At 43.6% G+C, this 23,812-nt stretch overlaps 1 protein-coding gene across 1 annotated transcript in view; it reads right to left on the bottom strand.

Annotated features, from left to right (window-relative positions):
* The window catches only part of NAV2 (neuron navigator 2), a 674,749-nt gene that overhangs the window by 192,420 nt on the left and 458,517 nt on the right, over positions 1-23,812 (bottom strand). The window contains exon 5 of the mRNA XM_045013837.1: positions 1,660-1,732. Coding sequence (XP_044869772.1) covers positions 1,660-1,732 — 73 coding nt within the window. The remainder of the gene's footprint in view (positions 1-1,659; positions 1,733-23,812) is intronic.

Here is a 23,812-nt window from a genome sequence, read left to right as displayed (position 1 = left end):
TAAACTTTCTCACTCGGGTTCTTTTGGTAGCAAGAAGCCGGGAATTTTGTAGTCACTGTTCATCCACTGAGTTTATTTATGCCTGAAGTACAGTAATCAGTTAGTCTTTCATTAAGAGTGTGAGACAGCTAGAAACCGAATATAATTATCCTTTTGGCATGAAGAGTTGGGAATCCCCCAGCGCTATGCACACTAATGCTTACAGCCAGGAGATTTTGGTTGTTGGCAACCAGGCAGTCAAAGCCAAGAGAGAAAAGCTTTTCTATTCCAGCTGAGAGGGCTGGCAGCTCTTCTCTTTAAGAATTGTCAATCACATGATCAGACAGGCTATCAAATTCACCTTGCTTTTTAGGCAGCAACATGAGCGGAGAGGGAGAAATCACAGCTTTAAGTACATAGGTAACTAAGTTATGCATACGCATGCAAAAACTTTGCAAAGTAACCAGCTCCCCAAACTCAAGCTTGCAAGCAAACTTATTTGAGAAGTTAAACCCATAAAGTCGTCTCACCTGAACTTGCAAATCCAATTTCTTGTTCTGGGAAATACTGAGGTAGGTGTAACCTAATACGTTCAGAGTCCGACTTAACTGTTGCTTACTCTGGTTGTTGGCACCTGCTTGCTTTTTCAAACATACTTAAGTGAAAGTAAGGTGAAACCTGATGTACGACATGTTGGCACTACAGTCTGTGCAGTAGGTGGTTATTAATGTAATGTGGTTGGGGACAAATGTTTTCGATGGGTGGACTGATTAACTGGGGGGCAGCATCTAATTTTTTTATTTTTGTTTCATTTTGTAACATTTGAATTCACTTCATTGTTACATGCACTTACAGAGGCAAATGTAAAAATTTACATACTACAGAAAAATAAATAGAACAGCAAAACAGAAGTTTCTTTTAAAAAATGTAACTTGACACCTTTCAATAGACATCCAACAAAAAACAACAAAAAATTTTGTTTCAGGACATAACTACTAAAACATTTGTTTAAGAAAACCGGGTAAAGCATTTCTAGTTTCATAAAGTGTCAAGTCATGACGTGTTAATGTGCCCATTTTCACTTTAAAATTAAAATTCTGATTCTTTAGCAATGATGCAATTAATCATGAATGTGGTAACAAATATAGGCCCCAATCCTACACGCATTTACACACATGCATAACTTTATTTTTCAACCACAACGGGACTAGTGCACTTGTAAAATTATGCATGTGAGCAAATGTTTGCATCACAGGACTACAGATGTATTTTTCTGTAGTTATTTAATTCTATACTTTTTTCACATGCTGCTATTTCAGATACAGTTTGCTTTTGTCACAACCATAAATACACAGGCTTTGGTTTTTCAGTGAGTCATTTCTAGAACTCAGCTGCAAGGTTAGTTTGTTTGGTGTGTGTGTGTTTTGTTTTAAAAAGTGAATGAATTTAATTCCCTCCCATGGTTTATTTTTACAGTAAAAGAGTTAAAAGCATTGAGTCCAGCATGTATTTTACTTACCTTTCATATAGTGGATGCGGAGAAGAGAGGAAAACACAACAGCACAAGTCCTATTAAATCTCCAGTGATCCTGGATGTATATATTTTTTAAATGGAGGATAAAAACCTAAATTGAATGTCCCTCATTACAAGATAAATTTTGGAATGACAGATTGACTCACCCTCTGCTGATAGACCCTGTATGTTTATTCCCTTGGCAGCCAAGAAACTCAGACATGCATCTATGTTTTCAATCTAAACAAGAAACAAGGAGACAAAAGAATACGCATTGTAGTAAATGTTTACCTTAATCTACAGTCACATTTTATTACCTACAACCTTTGTATCACAGAAAAAGCCCCTTTGTTCATTGCAGTGGAAAAAAGATTCTTAATATTGGAACCATAACAACATGAAAACTCCTAAGTTATTAGACAACCAACACTGTGTTGGTCAGGGCTCCTCTTAGTTTGTATTTGTATGGAGCAAGTTACTTAATACTCTACCCACGCAGGTCCAAGAAAGATGATCGTTGCATCTCAGTAGACGGCCAAATATAACATGCAAGGATTTTTGTCCTATGATAACAAACATGATACTGAAAATAAACATGGTGCCAAATTTGCCTGAGGAGAAGAGAGATTACCACTTGCTCTTAAGCAGACAGCTGTCAGAAATTTCCAGTCATGGAGGCAGTAAAATGTAAGAATGGTAACTAGAAACCTCAGCTGGAATCCAGAAAATGTTTACTCACAAAATTCCCTGGATATCAGAAATTACATACTGAAACAGGCTGCAGTTATTCACAGTGGACCAAATTTTGCCTCTTCAGGGGGTGCAGGGAGCTGGTGCAATTGTGCTGAGTTGGAGGGGGCAGGATTTCAGTTGGCCTGACAGGATATGCACATCCAGCTCTCTAGGGATCCCCAGCAAGTTGTTTGGGAGCCATGATTATTTGCTAGGGTTACCAATTTTGGTTGGACCTATTCCTGGAGGTTTCATCACATGACATAATCTATAATTAAAGATTAACCTCTGATTCGCGGAGACTCGACAACCCTATTTTGCCTGTATTCACTACCCCACAGTGGAGTGCTACAGCTACAAAAGTTACTTCACTGGACTGAAGTAGGCTCAGTGAAGCAGCCCCATATCCATCCCATGGCCTGAAGGAACATGATTCATCCTTCCCTTCCTTCCATGGAAATCGCCACCTTCCAGTCGTATTACTGAAGCGGGGCACCAGGGAGAAAGTGTGCATCAGAACATTTGCAGAATTGATATATGGTGGGATTTTCAAAGGTGCTGAGTTGTCCTGACTCTGCTCTCGTTACTCAAGGATGAAATTTACATTGACTACAGTGGGAACAGAGTTATGCCAATGACCAGTGCTTTTGAAAATCTCACTGTGTGGGTATGTCTACACAGTGGCCGAGAAGCCACTGTTAGTCAGTTTTCAGAAGGATCCCTTACTCCCAGTGATGAGCTGCCAAAATCTTAACAACCGGTTCCCTATAAAAAGTTCTGATTTAAGGGGGGGAGCGGGGGAGGGGCAGGGGGAGACATACCCGTGGGGCCGGGGGCCCCTGCAGGGCCCGGGCCAATTGCCTCACTTGCCCCCTCCTCTCCCCTCTGGCCAGCCCTGGAGCTTGCAGCAGGACCCCCCCCACACACACACACCTTGCTGGGCCTCTCAAAAAGTGGCAGCAGGACAACTCCGGAGCTCAGCTGAGCCGCCCAGCTGATGCCAGCGGCTGGCCACACCGCAGCTGGGGGGAAGCGGGGGAAGGGCAGGGGGAGCCTCAGCCTCCCCATCTGGGAATCCTGGGAGCAACAGGATGGTCCGGCCCTCAGACCGGAGTTCTTTGCCCACTCCCAGGCCCTTTAACAACCGGTTCTCCACAGAGGTCTAATTTTAGCAACCGGTTCTTGGGAACCTGTGGGAACCGGCTCCAGCTCACCACTGCTTACTCCCCAGGAATAAGGATCAACAGAATCCTTCTCAGAGCCCTGGAGGAGCCCTTTGTCATTCCTCTTTTTTATTTTTTTGGAAGCCCCAAGCTGCAATGATCCATCCTCTCTTCATAAGGTGAGGCCTGATGTGGTTTGCCTGGGAGCTGAAACATTGTTCTTTGTGTTACTAAAAGAAGAGAGATACACATGTAATGTGCTCCCCTTCCTGGAAGCTCTGAGCAACATACCCTACCCATATGCAAAAGGTCAAGCACGGGTAACCAAATTCTAATCCATCAGGGCTCCTTGCAGACCTCTGTATGAACAACCAAAGAAGTCACTGGGCATTCCACGTGCAGATCCATTGTAGGATCAAACTCCCAAATATATTTCCAGATCATAAAAGCCCTCTATTACTATTATGGTTATTATTAGGAGTACGGTGGTATGTGTAGGCCCAATTAAAGTGCTGTACAAACAGTAATAAGCCAGTCCCTGCCCTAGAAAGTTCACGACATAGGTTTATAATAAGATGCAAAAGGTAGATGAACTGGACAAATAAGGGTGGGAAGACAAATCAGTAGTAAAATGAGAATGTTTCCTGTCTAGCAACTGACAGGAATTACAGCAAAGACAAGTCATACAGAGAGATCTATATAACCCTTTTACACACAGAAGACCTTGGAATAGAAAACTGGGCTTTTTTCTTTTTTTGCATTTGGCATGCTGTGGGAAATCAGTAACAGAGATGGAACTGGACCCCTTCAATTTAGAGCCAGTACAAGAAATCAAGAGGCAATCAATAACCCAGTAAACAATAAAACAGTTAATAATATGGAGCACATCTAGGGCTATCCATGCTCAAAGCAAATTGCACACATTAATTACTTAATCCTTACAATACCCCAGGGAAGTATTATTACCTCCACCTTACAGGTAAGTAAACTAAGACAGAGGTGTCTCTCTGCAGTATTAACTACCCTTCCATGCCTGATACCACACAGTTATCCCTTCTTGCTCCTTTAGGAGCGGTGCAGGCAAGGATGGGTCAGAAAACAACATGGAGGTCCTGTTCTCTGGCACCTTCAGCTTCTGGCTGCCTGGGAAATTGCAGAAATGAAGCTCATAGATCCTAGGGACTCTGTGGGATTCCAAGACCCCACTCCCTCAATCTGGCCTATATACCCTGTCCTTTCAGGTAACAAGGAAGACTACACTATGAAGTTAGTGTCACAGAATTTCCAGTGCAGGGTTCCCCCTAACTGTAATTTTTTCCAATGACTTTTTTTAAAAATGATTTCCCTTAATCAGGACAACCACATAAGGCCCACTGAAGGCTTCACTAATTATCATCATTGTGATGTATGCCACAACTCTTACTAATCTTACTGTGTGTTAATGGAAGAATAGATGCTCCATAACTCTCCAACCTTAATGCCTGTAGTAGAGTGCAGTCCCAGAGCAGGCCCCCGGTGGCATGGTGCAGTACTGAATCAACCTGCTTCTTGGTCCCTCCTGGGTTTTCAATGACTCTCTTGGACTCCAACACAGTTCATTTGCTGAGGTGAGTTGACCCTCCAGCTTCAAAAGTCCACCCTTTCTGAGGTAATCAAAATCAAAAGGAAACGACTAGTCTGCCATACCTGACCTGTGCCAGGCATGCAACAATATCTGACCTCTCTTTTTCCAGCTCCGGAGCTCTGATGAGTTCTTTCTTCCTCCCCTTAATAGCAGGAGTCATTGCATCTTTTGCCTCAGTGGTAGCATAGCAGAAAACACCCCTCTACCACGGGTTCCCAGCCCTGTCAACCCTAAATAATGGTACTATCTGTGCCCCCTCCCCCGTAGCCACAAGATGCCTTGCTTCTCCTTTCCAGAGACTCATTCTATACTTGCTGACTTTCTTCTGGGCTCAAATGTCTTCTCTTTTGGGACAAAGTGATCATAGCCCTCCTTCCTGGGACTGTTTTTTACTATGACAGGCTTCACCCAGCCCCCAGCTTCTCCTTGAAACTTAGTATCCACTGCCCTCTTTTCTGGGGCTGCACTGTAATCTTCTTCCCTTGGGACAGCACTCCTTCTTCTGGCTAGGCTAGAGTCCTCACTGACCTCCCCAGATCACCCTCACCAGGGTTCTGGTACTCCTCCAGGGAGCCTCCTTCCAAGTCTCTCAAGACTCCAGGCTTCCCCCTCTCTCTCCCTGTGACTGAACTCCACACAGTGCTTTTACCTGGTGAGCATTATACGCACTTGACAAACACCTGGCCCCCATTCCCAGTTTAACTCCTGATCCTCCCTTGGAACATTTATCTTATGGGCACATGCCTTGCAACAGGGGTGAGCTGGCCAGGGCCCACCGGCACTACTTTAAAGAGGGCAGACTGCCTTGTTACCATTTTATTCTTGCTCCAGAGGCTGTAAAAAGAGCTTAACATGACATAAGCAAACTCCCAATCTTGTAAAAGGAATGAATGGGAAATGATCCATACAGATGTTGCCATTCTCAGTGCAATTCTAGTCTGAAGAGAAAATGAGGTAAATAATTATAATTATATAGGACACAGATGAATGGGGTATATTACATGAACTGCACAATAAGATGGAACACAATAAAATGGATTAGAGTCAAGAAATAGTAAGAAACTAAATACTTTAAGACAGGGAAATAGCCGAGTTCGACAGAGAAGGAAGACGTTAAGATATGAAAGGCTGATTACAGAAGATTGCAGAAGCATGCCTTTATGTCAGGAAATAAAATACGATAATAAGACTCTATATAATTGGAAGGGAAGGAGTTGGAAAATACAACAGAGGCAACTGACACCCCAGGACAAACAACAGGATGACATGCCATCCCAGCGAGGAGGCAGGTAAGGTATCACCCTTTGTTTGGGTCTATAGGACTATTTCCCTTTTTGAGTGGGGAAGGAGCACCCCCTTAGGCTTAACCTCAGGCCTGCCCTGAAGACACAACGAAGGGAGCACCGAAGGGGGAAGCCAACCCCAAACCCTACCTGAGTGGGACTGATTACCCCAGGCCCACCATCGCCAGAGGGGAGAAACGCTAAGTCTGGCAAGAGAAAAGAGGTGCCTTGACACACAGTATAAACATTTCATGAATTTTGGCTACAAAAAGTATTAAAGACAAGACTCTGAAAATCCTAACAAACTACTATTAACACATTGTAAAAACTAATTATGAAATGTTTATGTATCACTTTTTCCCCATAAAATAGTTTGGGTTTACAATTTTTGAGCATAGCATCAAAACACTGTAATAATGACAAAAGTACTGGATATTAAGGAAGATTTGTTCTGTATCTAAGGCTATGTCTACACTAGAGAGCTTACAGAGGCATAGCTGTACCAATGCAGCTGCGCTGCTGTAAGATCTCTCGTGTATCCATCCAATGCCAATGGGAGAGAATTCTCCTGTCGACATAATTAATCCACCCCCAATGAGCAGTGGTAGCTATGTTGGGTGGGAGAAGCTCTGCCACCGACATAGCACTGCACACACTAGTGCTTATGCCGGACTAATTTATTTCACTCTGGGGGTGGAATATTCACATCCCTGAGCGACATAAGTTTTGCGAACATAAGTGGTAGAGTAGACATAGCCATAGAGGCAGTGCAAATACAGTCTTTTCTGGCAATTGTCATGGGATTTTTCTAGGAATACTAATGTTGCTAGGACTATGAACTCCATGCAAACTATCTATGCAAAACAGTTGTTGCTTCATGCAGACATATAGTTTTGCACCTGCAGTAATGGACATGAAAATGATTCTGAAGTGGCATGGTAAGAAGATCACATTGGTATAAAATGTCAAGGATGGAACTAAATTTTCTGAGTAGATCACAACTGAGCACCAGCTTATACAGATAGAAATCTAATGACATTGCATTGCGCTGACACTCAGCATAGCACACGTAGCTGTCCCCTTAAAATTACACTGTTTCAATGACTGCTTATTGTTGAACTCGGAGGGACCCTTCTGGGCCAAGCCCATATATTGTTTAAGCCCTTAAAGCTGACGTGAGGTTGTTGATTTGCCAAAAGGGAGTGTGTATTTTCTTTTTTGCTGTGAGCCATGACTGGCTTTTGGCAGGCAGCTCTGATTTCTCAGCTGCTCTGCCTCCTGCCACAGGCAACATCTAACACAGCAGAGGAAAAGGAGAAATTGGATGTTTCTGAAGCTGGGTAGGCATAGAGGGGAGGGACTGGTGCTAAATGGGAGTACAGTCATCCACTGCAATGATCAACATGTGATTTGAATTACTTGCTATTTGAAAACAACAGCTACAGTCAGATCAAATGTCCAAAAAAAGAAAAGTGACCCCCCAATCACCCTCGCTCCCCAAAGAAGCCATAAGTGTTGCTCTTCAGAACACTATACACAAATCCGTTTTTATGAGTAGATGTAGCATATCAAGGATCCATGGCATGGTCAGCTGTACAATACCGGTTCCACAACATGCAAGATACTTATTTGTTCTGACATTTCGTAAAACTAAACACAAATTAAAGGACAGTTGATTCTAACCCTGAAAGGTCCTGCTCCTATATGGGAAGTCTAGATTCTAAAACTCCACTGGTAACAGGCAGTGTAATAAAGAAACTCAACAGTCATCAGATAACACATTGTCATAAAGAGTTATAAATAGGAACTTGGGAAAATGCAGGGAGCTCAGGCAAACTATACAGGGTTGGGTGCAGGGGGAATAGGATGGAGAGGTGGGTTGGCAGTTCTACTTCCCCATATTTAATTAAGGTTTTTCTTATAAAAACTGATTAATCCTTGTTGCTTAGTTGTTCCAATTGCTGCACATGGTAATTTACTTAACATGTGAACTCCTTTTTGCATGAAGTATTTTTACTTTAATTGCTCTAGTGATCATCTTTTCCCAAATTCAAGCTAAGCTTCTGTCACTTGAGAGGGAAAATAAATATTCTTTGTCACGATCTCCCCTTTCTTCTAAATTAAGTGAGGAGAGAAATCTCTCTTTATTGGCAATAATGTAAAAGCCAGAGATTCTGTTCAGAATAACTTTGGAGAATAACCCTGAACCACACATTCTGCTATTTGCACTGCAAAGCAGTTGGAAAGCCAGTTTAACCAGCTACCTGAGTACTCCCTGTACCTAAGGGACGCTCTAGGTGATGTAGGGGGCATGACTGCATGAGACGGGGAAGAGGTCAGAGAGTCTTATGTCCTAATGATTGGTAGCTAACAGAATGGACCCATGGGGCAGTGGACAGCCAGGAGCAACTTAGATCAGCCATCCAGCTGCTTTAGGCACTGGACAGGTGCCAAACTCGGGGGGAGGGAGGGATGCAAAACTGACACAAAAGTTATCTTTGCCCCACATACACTCTGACATGACCCAGGATGTGGACTGTGGCCTTGTATGTTTGGCACTACCCTAATTTTGCATTTACATACAATTTGTATTGTAAATATTTTTCCCGTCACAGTGGGAGCTAATTCACATATCACTCATTTTTGGGTCAGACTTGTAGAATCTCTTTTTCAGGGTCCTTATCCTCTGTACCATTTATCCTCCTAGTTTTAGGAGTCAATTCTAAATTGAAATTTTAATTTGTGAAGCCTGCTCTCTCAAAGAGGAACAAGCTGTGGATTTGAGGGGCTACCATCAGTCTCTCCTCCACAATATTAATAAATATTACTATACAAATGTATAGCTCTTTTCATCCACTGATCTTACAGTGCTTTACAAATGTAGGCAAGCATCATCCTTCCCCCCTGCTTCTACCTCCTGCTTTTTACAGAGACAGTAACTGAGGTACAGAGGACTTCCTTGAATTTCTGTATAAGGGACAGGAATAATAAGGTTTTCTGATTCCCATTTGTGCTCATACCACTACTGCTTTCCCAGGTATATGGCTCAGGACTATTCTTGTATGCCGACAGGTACTTTAGAATAGCTCTGCACTTCTAACAAGTATGAACACAATTAGCCACAGAAGATTTTGTGCTTGCAACGTAATGGCAATCTCAATTTCTATACTGGTCTGTGTTAGAAGAAAAAAGCTGCCTGGTCGGTATAGGCAGAACAAGGCAAATGGCACTAAAAATACCCCAGTAAACATGTAAATAAAGACCCATCTATGGGCACAGATATATGTTGAACATGGACTATATTTGACAGAAGCTTAGACATGGAAACTCCACCCACAGCCAGAGTATACATACAGCTTTGCCCAGTCAGGGGCGGCTCTAGACATTTCGCCACCCCAAGCACGGCGGCATGCCACGGGGGGTGCTCTGCGGGTCGCCGGTCCCACGGCTCCACTGAAGCCGCGGGATCAGCGGACCCTCCGCAGGCAAGCCGCCGACGGGTAGAGCGCCCCCCACGGCATGCCTCCCCAAGCACGCGCTTGGCGTGCTGGGTCCTGGAGCCGCCCCTGTGCCCAGTAAGAAGCAACAGGGTAATTTGTAAATTGTGCTGCCCTTGTGACATGCTGAGATATAGCACTTTTTCCCTAAATAAAGGTCAGTCTCAAGCTCTTACTATAGGTTTTCTCCCTCAGAAACTCTAGAAAATGTTTACATATCATGATGTAAGCCTCAATTTTGTACAGCACTAGGAATTTGGATTTTATGGAATGCCTCTCCACAAGAATTATTCTTTATTTCAAACTAAGTTATATTGCCTTCAATCTCAGTATTTGGGACAGTAAAAAGTTCAATCTTGACTGTAAAACTTTCAACAGAAGATAAATGAAGATTAATTTCTGAAGCATTTTTAAAAAGCTCAGTGCCCTCTCCTGGTACACAATGACAGAACACAGAATGAAGACCCTAATCTGCATGCTGAACTATATCTGCAAACCTGTTTGTGCTGGTAAAAAACACTTCAAGGCTATGGTGTTATGCTTAACTGTTTACTTCATTACATTAAAAAGCAATTAAAAGACAAAGCAAACAAAAAAAAGTTTCATTACACTGGCAATTCTTAAAATCTTGTCAGTTTTGTTTCAGACAAAGTTACCTCCATATTTGCATTATTCCTTAAAAACTTTCCTATACATTGTATAGGAAATGGCAAGGAAAAACGGAAAATACGGCTTGCTCTCAAAGGATATAAATCAGGGTGCTGTGCCGAGTCTTCATTTATTCACTCTGACTTAAAGTTTTGCGTGCCAGTCATACATTTTAACATTTTTAGGTCTCTTTCTATAAGTCTATAATATATAACTAAACTATTGTTGTATGTAAAGTAAATAAGGTTTTTAAAATGCTTAAGAAGCTTCATTTAAAATTAAATTAAAATGCAGAGCCCCCCAGACCAGTGGCCAGGACCCGGGCAGTGTGAGTGCCACTGAAAATCGGCACGCGTGCCATAGGTTGCCTACCCCTGATATAAATGATATAAATATTACCTTGCTCAAAATGCACCTCTTATCTATATAAATACTAATATATGTTCATTTTTGCAACCTAATATAAGGTTGCTATCAGTCCAAATTTAGACAGGCCAATGAATATTTTGATGGGGATGTCCCAAAAACCGAAGTTTACAGGATGTTAACAGCAAAAGAGCTTGGTGCCGATAGAACATTTTCAGAGTGTGAAAGCAGGATGATTGATGCCGGGTCTGTATTTAGAAGGTACAGAGCCTAAAGACACAAATCGTGTGCTGCTCACGTGTGGTTCTTAAGTAAACCACAACATAGTGGCTGGCACCAAATCCCCATCAATATTTGATTTTTTTTCTTTCCACAAACATATCTGCAGCTGCCAAATAGCACTAGAAATGTATTCACTAAGCACCACAGAGAAAGTTCTGATTCATGATGTCTGAGTTTCCATTCCCTTCAAAGGGCATTCTTGTATTCAGAATGGTTTGGGGGCAACCCAAAGGAGGGAGGGATAGCTCAGTGGTTTGAGCATTGGCCTGCTAAACCCAGGGTTGTGAGTTCAATCCTTGAGGAGGCCACTTAAGGATCTGGGGCAAAAATTGGTCCTGCTAGTGAAGGCAGGGGGCTGGACTCAATGACCTTTCAAGGTCCCTTCCAGTTCTAGGAGATTGGTATATCTCCAATTATTACCTTTATAACCCAAACCAGGATGTCTTTTCTCTTTAAAACTGCTAAAATATGATATGGGGGGGCGGGAAATCCTCCTCTTTCATCTCTACATTCAGCTCTCAAAGGTCTCCAGCCCAAGCCTGAACAACTAGACTGGAATTAAACAGCCTTTTAGCCCAAGCCCTGCATGCCTGATTAGACAGACACAGGCCAGCTGTGGGAGTTTAATAGTAGTGTATACATACGCTAAAGGCCTAATCCTGCAACAAGATGATGATGAGTATCCTCAACATTGAGTAGGTCTAATCATGAGAAGCACTTCATACCCACAGCTTCAATGTTTGAGAGGTCATAATAGTACACCAGGTTATTACACTTATCCTTTGAACTCTTTACTGTGATAAAATGATGAGGATGATTTGTTAAACACAAAGGGCTCAACAAAGTTCCTGCCCAGAGCTGCTCTCAACCTAGTGCATAGTGGATGTTTGCTCATAACACAAACTTTGCACAAATGGCAGTCTCTCTCTGCTTAGGCATGACTTGGGACAGGAATAGCAAACTGGAGGTCAGTACTGAGATGCCATAACAAAGCTGCATGGCTCTAGCTCAGGGGTCTCAAACATGCGGCCCGCGGGCCGCATGCGGCCCGCGGAGCTCTTCCCTGCGGCCCGCGGAGCTCCCCAAGGGAGCTCCGCAGGGGCCCCCAAGAGAAAAGCGGAGGCTCCCGCCTCCGCCCCTCTCCTGGAGCCTCGGCGCATAGAGCGCCAAGTCTCCGTCCGAGCGCCTGAGCCCCGCCCCGATCCGAGCCGCGTGGGGAGGGGGCGGGGCTGGGAGCTCTGGGCTGAGCGCTGCGCTCGGCGTGGAGCTCCCAGCCCCGCCCCCTCACCACGCGGCTCTGAGCGGGACCGCCGGAGACGCGCTCGGGTAAGGGGGGGGGGGAAAGCGGGACCCGCCGGGGCCGGGGCCGGGGCCGGGCCGGGCCGGAAGGGAAGCGCTCAGGGCTGGGGCAGAGGATTAGGGTGCGGGGGGATGAGGGCTCTGGCTGGGGCTGAGGATTAGGGTGCAGGGTCCTAGTGCCTGCCCTCCGCCAGTACTGGCAAGGCAGGCTGCCCTTACCCTGAGCCTCTCCAACCCCAAACCCTCAGCCCCAGCCAGAGCCCTCATTCCCCCCGCACCCTAATCCTCAGCCCCAGCCCCGAGCACCCCCACATCATGAACCCCTCATCCCCCTGCACCCTAATCCTCAGCCCCAGCCAGAGCCCACATCCCCCACACCCTAATCCTCTGCCCCAGCCCTGAGCGCCCCCACATCATGAACCCCTCATCCCCCCGCACCCTAATCCTCTGCCCCAGCCCTGAGCGCCCCCACATCATGAACCCCTCATCCACAGCCCTCACCCCACACTCCAAACCTCTTCCCTAGCCCTGAGCCCCCTCGCATCATGAACCCCTCATCCACAGCCCTCACCCCACAGCCCAACCCTCTTCCCTAGCCCTGAGCCCCCTCCTGCATCATGTACCCCTCACCCTCAGCCCCACAGCCCTCACCCCTGCACTCCCTCCTATCCCCAAACTCCGTCCCAAAGCCTGCACCCCCACCACCTGCCGCAGCCTGGAGCCTGCATCGAGCACAGAGCCTGCATCCAGACCCCCTCCCCCACCCAAACTCCCTCCCAGAGCCTTAGGCAGTAAATCTAAGTGCGTGTTTTGTCCTTTGAGTGAGGTGCATTACTGAGTGTATATATTTATTAAAACTGCGCGCGCGCTTAGGGGAGGAGGTGGAGAAGAGACAGGGCAGGGGCGGGGCCTCATGGAAGGGGTGGGTTGGGGGTGGGGCCAGGGGCAGCAAGGGGGCGTGTCAGTGATGCGGCCCTCGGGCCAATGCACTAGTCCTCATGCGGCCCTCGGGGTCATTTGAGTTTGAGACCCCTGCTCTAGCTAGTCCTATCAATGTCTCATTTTTGAGCGTTAAATATTCAACCCGAAAATAGGAGAAATGTCTCAGGAAATACCCAGGGCATGAGAATCATCTGCTCTCAATCTCCATCAGACATTGCAGCAAAGCATGATTTCTAGCCAATCAGATGAAAGTGGCCCTTTCTTAAACAAACAATGGCTACTTCTCTCCAGTAACTGTGGTTCTTTGAGATGTTTAGTCCACATGGATTCCGCTTCTGGTGAGTATGTATCCTGTGCAAATGAGATCAGATATTTTGGCTAGCAATGTCCATTGGATCCTTGCACCTTCCCACGCAAGGGCATACAGGGCAGAGTGGACCCAATCATCCCTCATTTCCTTTGCCAGTACTGAATCCTGTATCTGTAGGACTTTGTGGAAGCAGAAAAAGAATGGATTTTGGAATCCACATGGACAACGCATCTTGAAGAACCATGGTTACTGTCGGATAAGTAACCATTCTTTCTTCGTCAAGTGATTGGCCTCATGGATCCCAGTTCTGGTGACTAGCAAGCAGTGACCTCATAGGTAGAAAGCAGATGATAGGAGCCCTATGTAAACAAGGACCGTAGGACAGCTGTAACAAAATGGGGGCATCTGATCCTGATCCTGCCACGGTTAAGTAGTAGTACTGGGTGACAATGTAGACTGATCCCTGTGAAGCTGTCCAGCAAATTTCTGAAAAAGGCATACTTCTTAGAAAAGCCACAGAAACTGCCTGAACCATGACAGGATGGTTGCTAACCTGCATAGCTAGATCTAACCTGGCTATCTCATAACAGGATCTAATACAGTTAGATACCCACTCAGACAACATTTGGGTGAAAGTAGCTTGAGCCTTAATTCTGTCTGCAAAGGCTACAAACAGTCTAGAGGAGCTCCTGAGGGGTCTTGACCTGTCCAGCTAGTATGAAATAGCCCTGCTCACGTTAAAGGACTGCAATTTGGCTTTCGCCTGGTTTGAGTGGTTTGGGGAAGAAACTGGGAGGTGAACCAAAAAATTTAAATACAAATCAGAAACAATCAGACAGGAACTTGAGGTGCGGCCTAAGAGTCGCATTATCTCTATGGAACTATGCGTAAGGGGAACCAGCCATAAGGGCCTGAATTCCCCAAACTGATATCATGGCTACTAAAAAGCTAGTCTTCATAGGTAAAAAGAGCAGGTTGCTAGGTGCTCAAAGGAAAGTTCCATTAAGCCAGATAACACTGTGGAGGTCCCAGGAAGGGGGTGGCTCCCAGAATAAGGAAACACATGTATGAGAACTTTTAGGAATCTAGAAACTGTAGGATGGGAAAATATGATACAGCCCTGAATAGGAGTAGGATGTGCTGCTGTTGCTGTTAAATGTATTCTTAGGGAGTTGATGGATAGTCCTTAATATTTTGGGGTTAGCAGATCATTCAGAATAGCAGAAACAGGTGCTTCCAAGGGACAGAGGGGACGCTGTACTTCCCAAATAGAAAATCTCTTGTATTTTGCTGCATAACCACACAAGAGAGTCTAGCAGATGCTTTTCCACTATGCAGCAAGATGTCTGGACATCAGCTGAACAACTTCTTTCGTGGCAGCTATCTAGCCTGCATCCAGACTGTCAGATGTAATGATACTGGATCCAGGTGTATTTTCGAACATCCATTTTACTAAACGATATAAAATAGAGCAGGTAGTGTGAGCAGAGTTTGTGAGGAGGCAGATTCACCTGCTCTGAGTACCAGAACTCTCTGGGGCTGCCATGATCACTGCAACTGAATCTTGTCTGAGTTTCCTCAAGATTCTTAATATTAACAGGATTGGTGGGTAGGCCTACGTGAGCCACGGTGCCCATGAGATGAGAAAGGCATGTAACAGCAAACCTGGAATCAACCCCCCCGGCCTTTGAGTGCTCCAGCAGAAAGACCCTGAAGTAGGCCTTCCTCACTTTCTGTGTCTTTTTGGAGAAGGAACAACAACTGAACACATCAGGAATGTGCCCCTTTACCCAGACTAAAGAGGCACTTAAAGTGCTCATCATTCATCTGATAGCAGCCTTCAAGAGGGGCAAATTTTAAATCCTGGGGACTGTTGTGACAACTGGTCTATAACTTTTTCCTGCTTGGAAATTAACCATGAAAATAGGTCAAGCTATTTTAAAAAAAGAATGTTATAAACAGGTGCAAGAAAACCAGACAGAGGCTGAATTAGTCCAAACAAAAAGGCCTACTGACAGGGGTCAAGGACTATGTGGAGATTGGACTTAACGTCATCTATACCAAGTTTGGCCTTACAGAAATGGATTTAATTGAATGAAATAACAAGGGGATGAACTACACCACCCATTTCCCTCTCCTGCCTTTTGGGGTCCTTAAAAGGAGATTTTGAAAAAAGCAGCATGGCTTTCCAGCTCAGCTTATCGCATCTCATCTCAACGTCCTTGATCCCAAGCAGAAACAGCAGACCAGACCGCAGGGTTTTCTTCCCGAGAGGAAGGTCAGCAGGCCTTGCTCTTGTTTAAGGAACTTGATTTTCACCTGAGAGTCCTGAAACTCATCATATCCTCATGACATCCAGTCCTCAAGCCCATAAGTGGTGACACTCAATTGTCAGCACTGCAGAGGCACATAAGATCCTCTTCTGTCATCCTCCCCCCTTGTGTTACTTTCAGCTGCACTATTTTTCTTCCTCCTAATCCCTCTCCCACTCAGCTTTTCAACAGATTCTGCAATCAACTGCACTACACGTATTACCACATCCAGCCCCTGCCTTGTCTGAGGAGAAACGACCCAAATCAGATGATGTCCTTGACTGTAATGTGAGTCTGGGTCCAAGCAACAGATACCATGGCCGACTTGCCAGCCTAAAGTATCCATTCATTACTGACCAGCCACCCAGTGTTCCAAGAACATCAACAAAAGTCATATTTCCCCCACCAGTTCTATCATGTATTTCCTCACCTTGTGCCTGTCTGTTAAAAACAAGAGATGTGAATGTACTTCAGACAGCAAGACAGAGTGAAATTAACCCTTTCCTTTTCACCAAAGAAAAGTGTGTTAATGAAAAAAAAGAGACTGATATTTTGCCTCCAAAAGAAGAGAGATTTTAATAGGCTTTTATTAAGTTTGTTTTGCATAACTACTCAGTTTTAGTTTCAATATAAATGCTCGTTTTGATTTCTTGTTCTTTCTTGCGTTTGAGCAATGAATGAATGCTTTTGGATGTATTCCAAGCAGCCATATAAACCACGGTCTCTGTAGAAAAAAAACCCCAAACTTTTCTATCACTGTTTTCATGTTGAACAATGCCAGTGTTTATAATATTTTTCACTCTTCTGACCCTTCAAAACAATACAGCAGGACTCAGCCATAGCAGCTTGGGTCACAGTATCAGGGATATCTTCAAGTCTGTTAGAAGTTTTGCCTTTTTTTTTTGTTTGCGCTAGTGGGCATGATACAAACAACTAAAATGATACTAACTACACTAACTATAGAAACCATGAGTTAGCGACCACTAACTAGCCTAACAAGAGATTGCACAGTGCACCGAGTAAGGGGACACTACAGAGGTTCCATCACGCTGCCATGGATGGTAAGAAGGAACTGAGGCTCCATTGGGCCAGCTCTGCCCTTTATGTACTTGGGTGGTGGTGAAGGGGGGTGCCAGGATTTCCAGGGCGCAGGTGTGGCCAAAAAGAATCTGTTCTATGGTGCATGTGCATCGGAAAAAAGAATCCATAAGAACAATCACTATAAGAACCACCAACCTTTAAGTTACATATAAAAAAAAATTCAAACTGGAATTAAGAGCTTAGACACCTGCTGAAGGCATGGAAATACGTGGTACTGGTTACTGTACACTGTGTTTTTCATCCCCATCCAGGAACTCCAGTACTGAAGGATTCGATATATCAATCTGTAACCTGAATGGGTAAAATTAATTCTGAAATCAATCCAACCCTGAAACAAAGAACTATGATAATCACATGAAACATTTAGAATATGGCTTTACAATTCTTTCCTCTAAATAAAACATTTTCTGTCTGTATGTTGCTTTGGGCCATTTTCTTTATATAAATAAATTGTTTGTTTATTTTCAAAATAAAATAGCATGTATGGATTAATTTCAAACAAGAACATCACGGGCCAAATCCTTAATTGGGGTTAAATGATGTAGCTCCATCCATCTGCTGATCTAGCACCATGTTCTTTAATATTAATGGGCTGGATCAAGCATTTAGGCTCAAGCTAGTGTAGGGGGCAGTTCATAGCTACCCACTCCAGCAATAGCTCGGGTAAGAATACACCTCTCTGAAGAACACAGCTCCTCTCTTTAGTCTGTATCAGCAAAAACAATGAGGAGTCCTTGTGGCACCTTAGAAAGTAACAAATTTATTTGGGCATAAGCTTCCGTGGGCTAGAACCCACTTCATCAGATGCATGAAGTGAAAAATACAGGAGCAGGTATAAATACATGAAAGGATGGGGGTTGCTTTACCAAGTGTGAGGTAAGTCTAACGAGATAAATTAATTAACAGCAAGATACCAAGGGAGGAAAAATAACTTTTGAAGTGGTAAGAGAGTGACCCATTACAGACAGTTGACAAGAAGGTGTGAGTAACAGTAGGGAGAAATGAGTACTGGGGAAATTAAGATCTTACTCCTCCTCACTCTTCACTATAGCTGCATAAGCCAGGACAAAGGCACAGTTTAGCCCAAAATAAGCAAGTTAGATTAGGGATTTATAAAAATAAATCCAGCCAAAAACCAGAGAATAAACTGTCCTGGACATACATCACAGCAGCTTTAGAGTAAGACTATTTAATTACTTAAAATAACCAAATTAAACGTACTTACACAGAGACTGTGCATCAGCAGAAGCCTGAAATCAAAGATCTACAAACAGAAACTCTAACAGAGGTGAAAGCTAATTTCTCTGGACTGGATAATCCTTTGTCAAAAGTATGACCCGCTTTGGATATTTGAGTGTGAAGAGCTTAGTACTAGGTATTCTATAAATAGAGACATATTCAAATAGAGACATAAGCCTAGGTGGCAAAAGAAACAGTTGTATAAACAGCTTCAACTACTAAATCACAAACCTGACACAGAATCTTTGTCACATTCTGGTTTAGTATGAAGAGTTTCACAACGTATCTCACTGTATATTTTTTTCTTATGGATAGAGAAAATAGGGTTTCTGTTCAGAAATAAAGCCACTATGTGGAATTCAGAAAGCAGGAGCTTAACTATGTAAACATGAGCAGGTATCTCTTGCTGTCAACATATGCTTTAAACTTACATTACTCAGATCCATCCCATTTCGAAAAGCTAGAAAGATTTCCCCAAAGCTGGGGCTCAGAAAGGGAATGAATTAATTAATCCTATAAGGGGAGATAAATTTATAGCTACAATTTATTACCTGTGTGACTGATTCCCTAGCCCCTTGCTTTTAATCTTTTTTCCCTGCAAGGAAGCTTAAAAAAAGGCCTTTACCATAAAGTCAAGTGAAAATAATGCTGAGGACCGAAGACAAGTACTGTATCGTTAAAGATCTGTCCTTAATTCACTCTGCACATTTCAGCCTGAGCACAATTTCCACTCTTGAGACCAAATTCAACCTTGGTGCAAGCAAGTGAAACCACACTGAACTTAATAGTGTCTGTTGTTCCTACAAGGGTCTCAGTAATAGGCAATTTTACATAACAGATGTGCTATAATATGTAGGCACAATAAGATGAGTTAAGGACGGCCTCATCTCAGATGTCCTTTCTGGTTTATGTCAAAATCCTAGTATGATGTTAAACTTTGAATTGTTATAATAAATTAATTTTCTCTTTTTTACTTTTCCGGTTGCATTAAGTAATCAATTTTTAAAATAAACTAAGCAGCCACAGAATAAAATCATAGCCATCAAAATGTGAATCACTTTTACTGGGGAAAAAAAATTTCATCTACTGCATCAAAGCTATCACTCACTAACATGAGTGTGACGCATGTTAAGCACATATTTGCTTATTCTTGGGTGGAAGACCATTCCAAAAAGTCCCCTTTCAATATACAGCAAGATGCAGAAGCTGATGCACACTGCAGCTATGCTTTTTTTTCCCTTTCTTTAAAGGACAAAAGGCAAGAGAAAGTACCCTGAGACTGAGGCTACCTTAAAAAAAAATGTAGTGTTAGACATTCCCATACTTAATATTTAGCCAAGTGTCTCAGCATACAGTCGAAGGAGTTAAGCTAGTGGCTGCCATAGTAAGTCTGGCATTAATCCAGGTAATGCTTTTCCCTTCAGACTAACATACAGCTGTGCTGATAAATACCAGGCTAAAGCCAAAAGATGTCCATTTGTTACTATAGGAACACCAAACAGATGCAACATTTAAACACAAACTTACTGAGTAACAAAGTCAAGGTAATAATAATGCCTAACAAAAACCAAGACACAAAAGTTCCCTGCATCCGATTTCTCAGGATAACTTTAGAGAAGAATTATTTGAAAATACACATCTTTATTTAACCATCGAACTCTGATTCCAAGAAATCCTGCGCCTGGAAGTTATGGAGAAAAAAATGTTTGTTGTGCTTTTGATCTCTTCTGCACTGCTGTGTCTCTGAATTAACAGCACATTTCTAGGCAGCAGAACTCTGCATTGGGAAGGAAGTGCTCTAGTGACAAGACCCCTCCAAAGTGAGAGGTTCTTGGGAGGGGCACCCTAAGATGATTTATTGCGACCAGTCACACTCATCTAGACAACAATGGCATAAAAGTGTTTGGAGGATCAAGCTCCAGTGACTGCTGATTATCCAAAAATAAAGACAATGTGAGGGACAACTAGGCATCTTGGTGGAATTTCTCTGTAGGGTGTTAGAGCTTGAGTGCAATTTCCACTCCTGAAACCAGATTCAACCTTGGTTCAACCAAATGCGACTACTCTGAAGACAATGGAGTTACACCAGGGCTGAATTTGGCTTTGAGTAACATGGAGCAGCATCCTCAGCATCAGATAGGAAATGCCGAACAGCATTTAAAAGTGATCCCTACAGTTAACTGACAAATTCCAAGGTGGGTCCTCTGTAGGGTGATCGGATGTCCCGATAAAATCAGGACTGTGCCGATTTTTAGGCATTTGTCCCGCGTCCCGATCGATGTTCGGTTGGGACGCAATTTGTCCCGATATTTCGCACTCCTGTTTTGTTTTGTTCCGTCGGCGGGACTCCGCCTTCCCCTTCCCAACTCTGCTGGCGGGACTCCAGGATTCCTTTTTTGTTTTCCTCTCTCTCTCTCTCTCTGCCAGCGGGACTCCAGGACGCAATGCTTTTTTTTTTTTCCTCCGCCAGCAGGACTCCCCCCACCCCCCATGTGTCCTGATATTTTCTTCATCCCATCTGGTCACCCTAGTCCTCTGCAATCTCCATATGCTGGGTGGATAGTAACTGTAGTGCCAAGAGTGAGAAACTGCAGAGGTGAAATTTTCAAGTCTCTAACTGTAACAAAAATGACTTTTAAGAGACAAACTGGAAGGCATGGTCCTAAAGTCTCTGTTTGTGATATCTATAAAGCTGCAATTAAATACCTGGGGGTTAGTGCAGAAGGCAGCTGCCCACTTAGTGATGCTACACATGTAAGGTCAGATCCTCATCTGATGTAAATGGCTACAGATCAAACTATTTCAATAATGTACATTTATATTCACCATACATACATCTGACATATGAATCACATTACACCTCTTCCAAGATTCTACTGGATTCCAATTTGTTTTGGAGTGCAAATGAAGATCAGTTCTTCTAATTGTTAAATCTCTTTATGGTTTGTGTCCTGGTGGCAACCCCCATTTTCTTATTGATCCTGGCAGCTGAGGACCATTGACTCCTGAATTTACTTTCGCCCTTAACTTTACTGACCCTCAGGGCACTTTGTAAGGTGTCCTTATTTTATTTTTTAGGGGAGAGGAGGCTTTCCCTTGTGACAAGGCATCCCTGTCTGGGGCACCCACATGCAACAGGCCGCACCATGACAGGTACGTCTGCCTCCATTTCTCCTTTCTTCCTCCCATGAAAGGAACACAGTCTTTCTCAATGTCCAGTTCAAAAGTCTGCTGGTGGAAAATGTATTTATTCTTGTACATGTCCAACAGCCCACAGAACCCTCATGATAAAACCATTGTCCCAAAATATAACAAGTTCACAACAGTTTTCATGCCCACTCCTGGGATATCATTTCCAGCTCACTCACTGGAGAGTCATTAACCGTCTGCCCCCTTACACTTTCTCCCCTTGTTCCAGGGCCCCAGTATCCAGGCCAGCCACCTGATTGCTCCCAGTTTCACTTTCTTCCCCCATGACTCATCTCCAAGAGCCCCAAGTCAGCTCTCCCGAGAGAGAATCCCTGCAGTGTTCCACTCAGCCAAGCCTCCCTGTCTGAGGCCTGGTCTACACTACAAAGTTAGGTCGACATATGCCACATTAGGTCGAGTTAATAATGTAGGTGTCTACACTACCGAGTCCCTTCCGCCGACCTAAAGGGTTTGTAAAGTCAACTTCTGTAATTAATATTTATGTTTCACCTCTATATTCTAAATATACCAGATATCGTTTATCTTTGGCTACATCATCCTCTTCCCTTTGCTGAAGTAGGTTTTCCTTACAAGTTAAAGTCAACGTATTGCTAATATGGGCCTGATCGTTACTCAATGAATCATGCCAATGATGTTAATAAGAAGTGTTTCAGTCTCTGGCCCATACTGGACTAAAAATAGACTAACTCTGCACAATCTATAGCCAAATGAACAGTAACAGAAACACTGAACTCCCTCCTTTTACTCATGCAACATGACAGGATATCTGCATCACAGATGATATTTCAGAGCGTTATGGGCCAAAGTGTGACAGGTGTTGTCGTGATCTCTTTTTCATAGACAAATACACAAGAGTGGTCACCATTAAAATGATGAATTGACATATGACCACAGATACCTCATGGTTACCACAGCTATTTCCTATTCTAAGTATATGGGGAAATTGTGGTGTCTCTGCCCAGGCTACATTGCTTCCTGTGTCTCCAATATCTCCTCTGGGATGTCCCTCCGCTTCCTCAGACTTAGCATGGATAAAGCAAACCCTCTCATCATTCTCTCTACAGAGTCCCCCTTCCTCGCTATTAACAGCTCCTCTCTTCTCCCACTCCTTCAAACTCATATGACACTGGTTGTCTTTGGTTATCCATGCTCTTGCCAAATATTGTCACTATATTACTCCCTCTAACATTTCTAACATCTGTTGCTTCCTGTCCATCCACACTGCCAAAATCTTGGCTCACACGCCAGTTCTCTCTGATCTCAATCTCTGTAAACACCCCTTCTCTCGGTCTCTTACCTTGTGCCTCTTTATTTTACCTGCTGGATAAATGATCTTCCTTTCCCACTTCTCGGACCGTATCAGCCTCCTTCTTAAATCCTTTTACGGCTCCTCATCTCTTTAAAACTCCTCATCCTGATATTGAAGGCACAGCACTGCTCTGCCCCAGCCTAAATATCAACAACTTCTTTCTACCTACTTCCTACCCTGATGCTCCACTTATCTCCTCCTACTTGCACCTTCAGGCTTTTTATCATCTGCTGCCTATGCCTGCAACATCCTTATTCTCCCACTACACCAAACATCCTCTCCCATCTACCTTCAAATCCCCATTTGAAAAATATCTCTTCCTTTACATAGCTCTCCACCACTAACCTCTACTCCTGTGCTATTGTGCTTCTTTTCTTTTCTCCATCTTATTCTCCAGTTTAATACTCTCATCTTTCAAGCTTCAGACAAAATATACAATTTGCATGATCTTTATGTCTTGTAACCATCATCGCTATCTTCACTCTTTCTTATGTGTTGTCATAATGTCCTACGTTTATGTAACAGAGGACCCCATCCATCAATCTGATCAGGGTGGGTGGATGCCTGTGCCCACATGGAGCCCCACAAGCCCTACACACGGACTTCACTGAGGTTTGGGACTAGTGTTAGCGTCCACAGGGACCAGATGGCAGGATCAAGGCCTCAGCTATTCAGAGTAAGGAGCTTTATCTCTGTTTTCTCTTTAGTGCCATGGAGATGGAAGGCCCTAGATAAATATGAAACAGAAGAAGATAATTTCAGATATCGCTGTGTACTGAAGTTTACAAATGCTGATTTAAAAAAAAAAATGGAGACCACTGTACATGAGATATGGTCACATATACAGAGTAGAATCTGTATAATGACATCACTGTGTCACAGAAGAACTTCATTCTATCAGCCGTCATTAAAACCAGAACTGCTATTTATACATCACAATTTACTGAAATGTCCTATGCGTTTCATTCTACTTTACTCTAAAGGAAGTTTCACTATGTCTATA

This window comes from Mauremys mutica, chromosome 4 (genome assembly GCF_020497125.1).
Source record: "Mauremys mutica isolate MM-2020 ecotype Southern chromosome 4, ASM2049712v1, whole genome shotgun sequence".
In the NCBI taxonomy this organism is placed as follows: domain Eukaryota; kingdom Metazoa; phylum Chordata; order Testudines; family Geoemydidae; genus Mauremys; species Mauremys mutica.
This window is presented reverse-complemented; position numbering and strand designations above follow the sequence as displayed.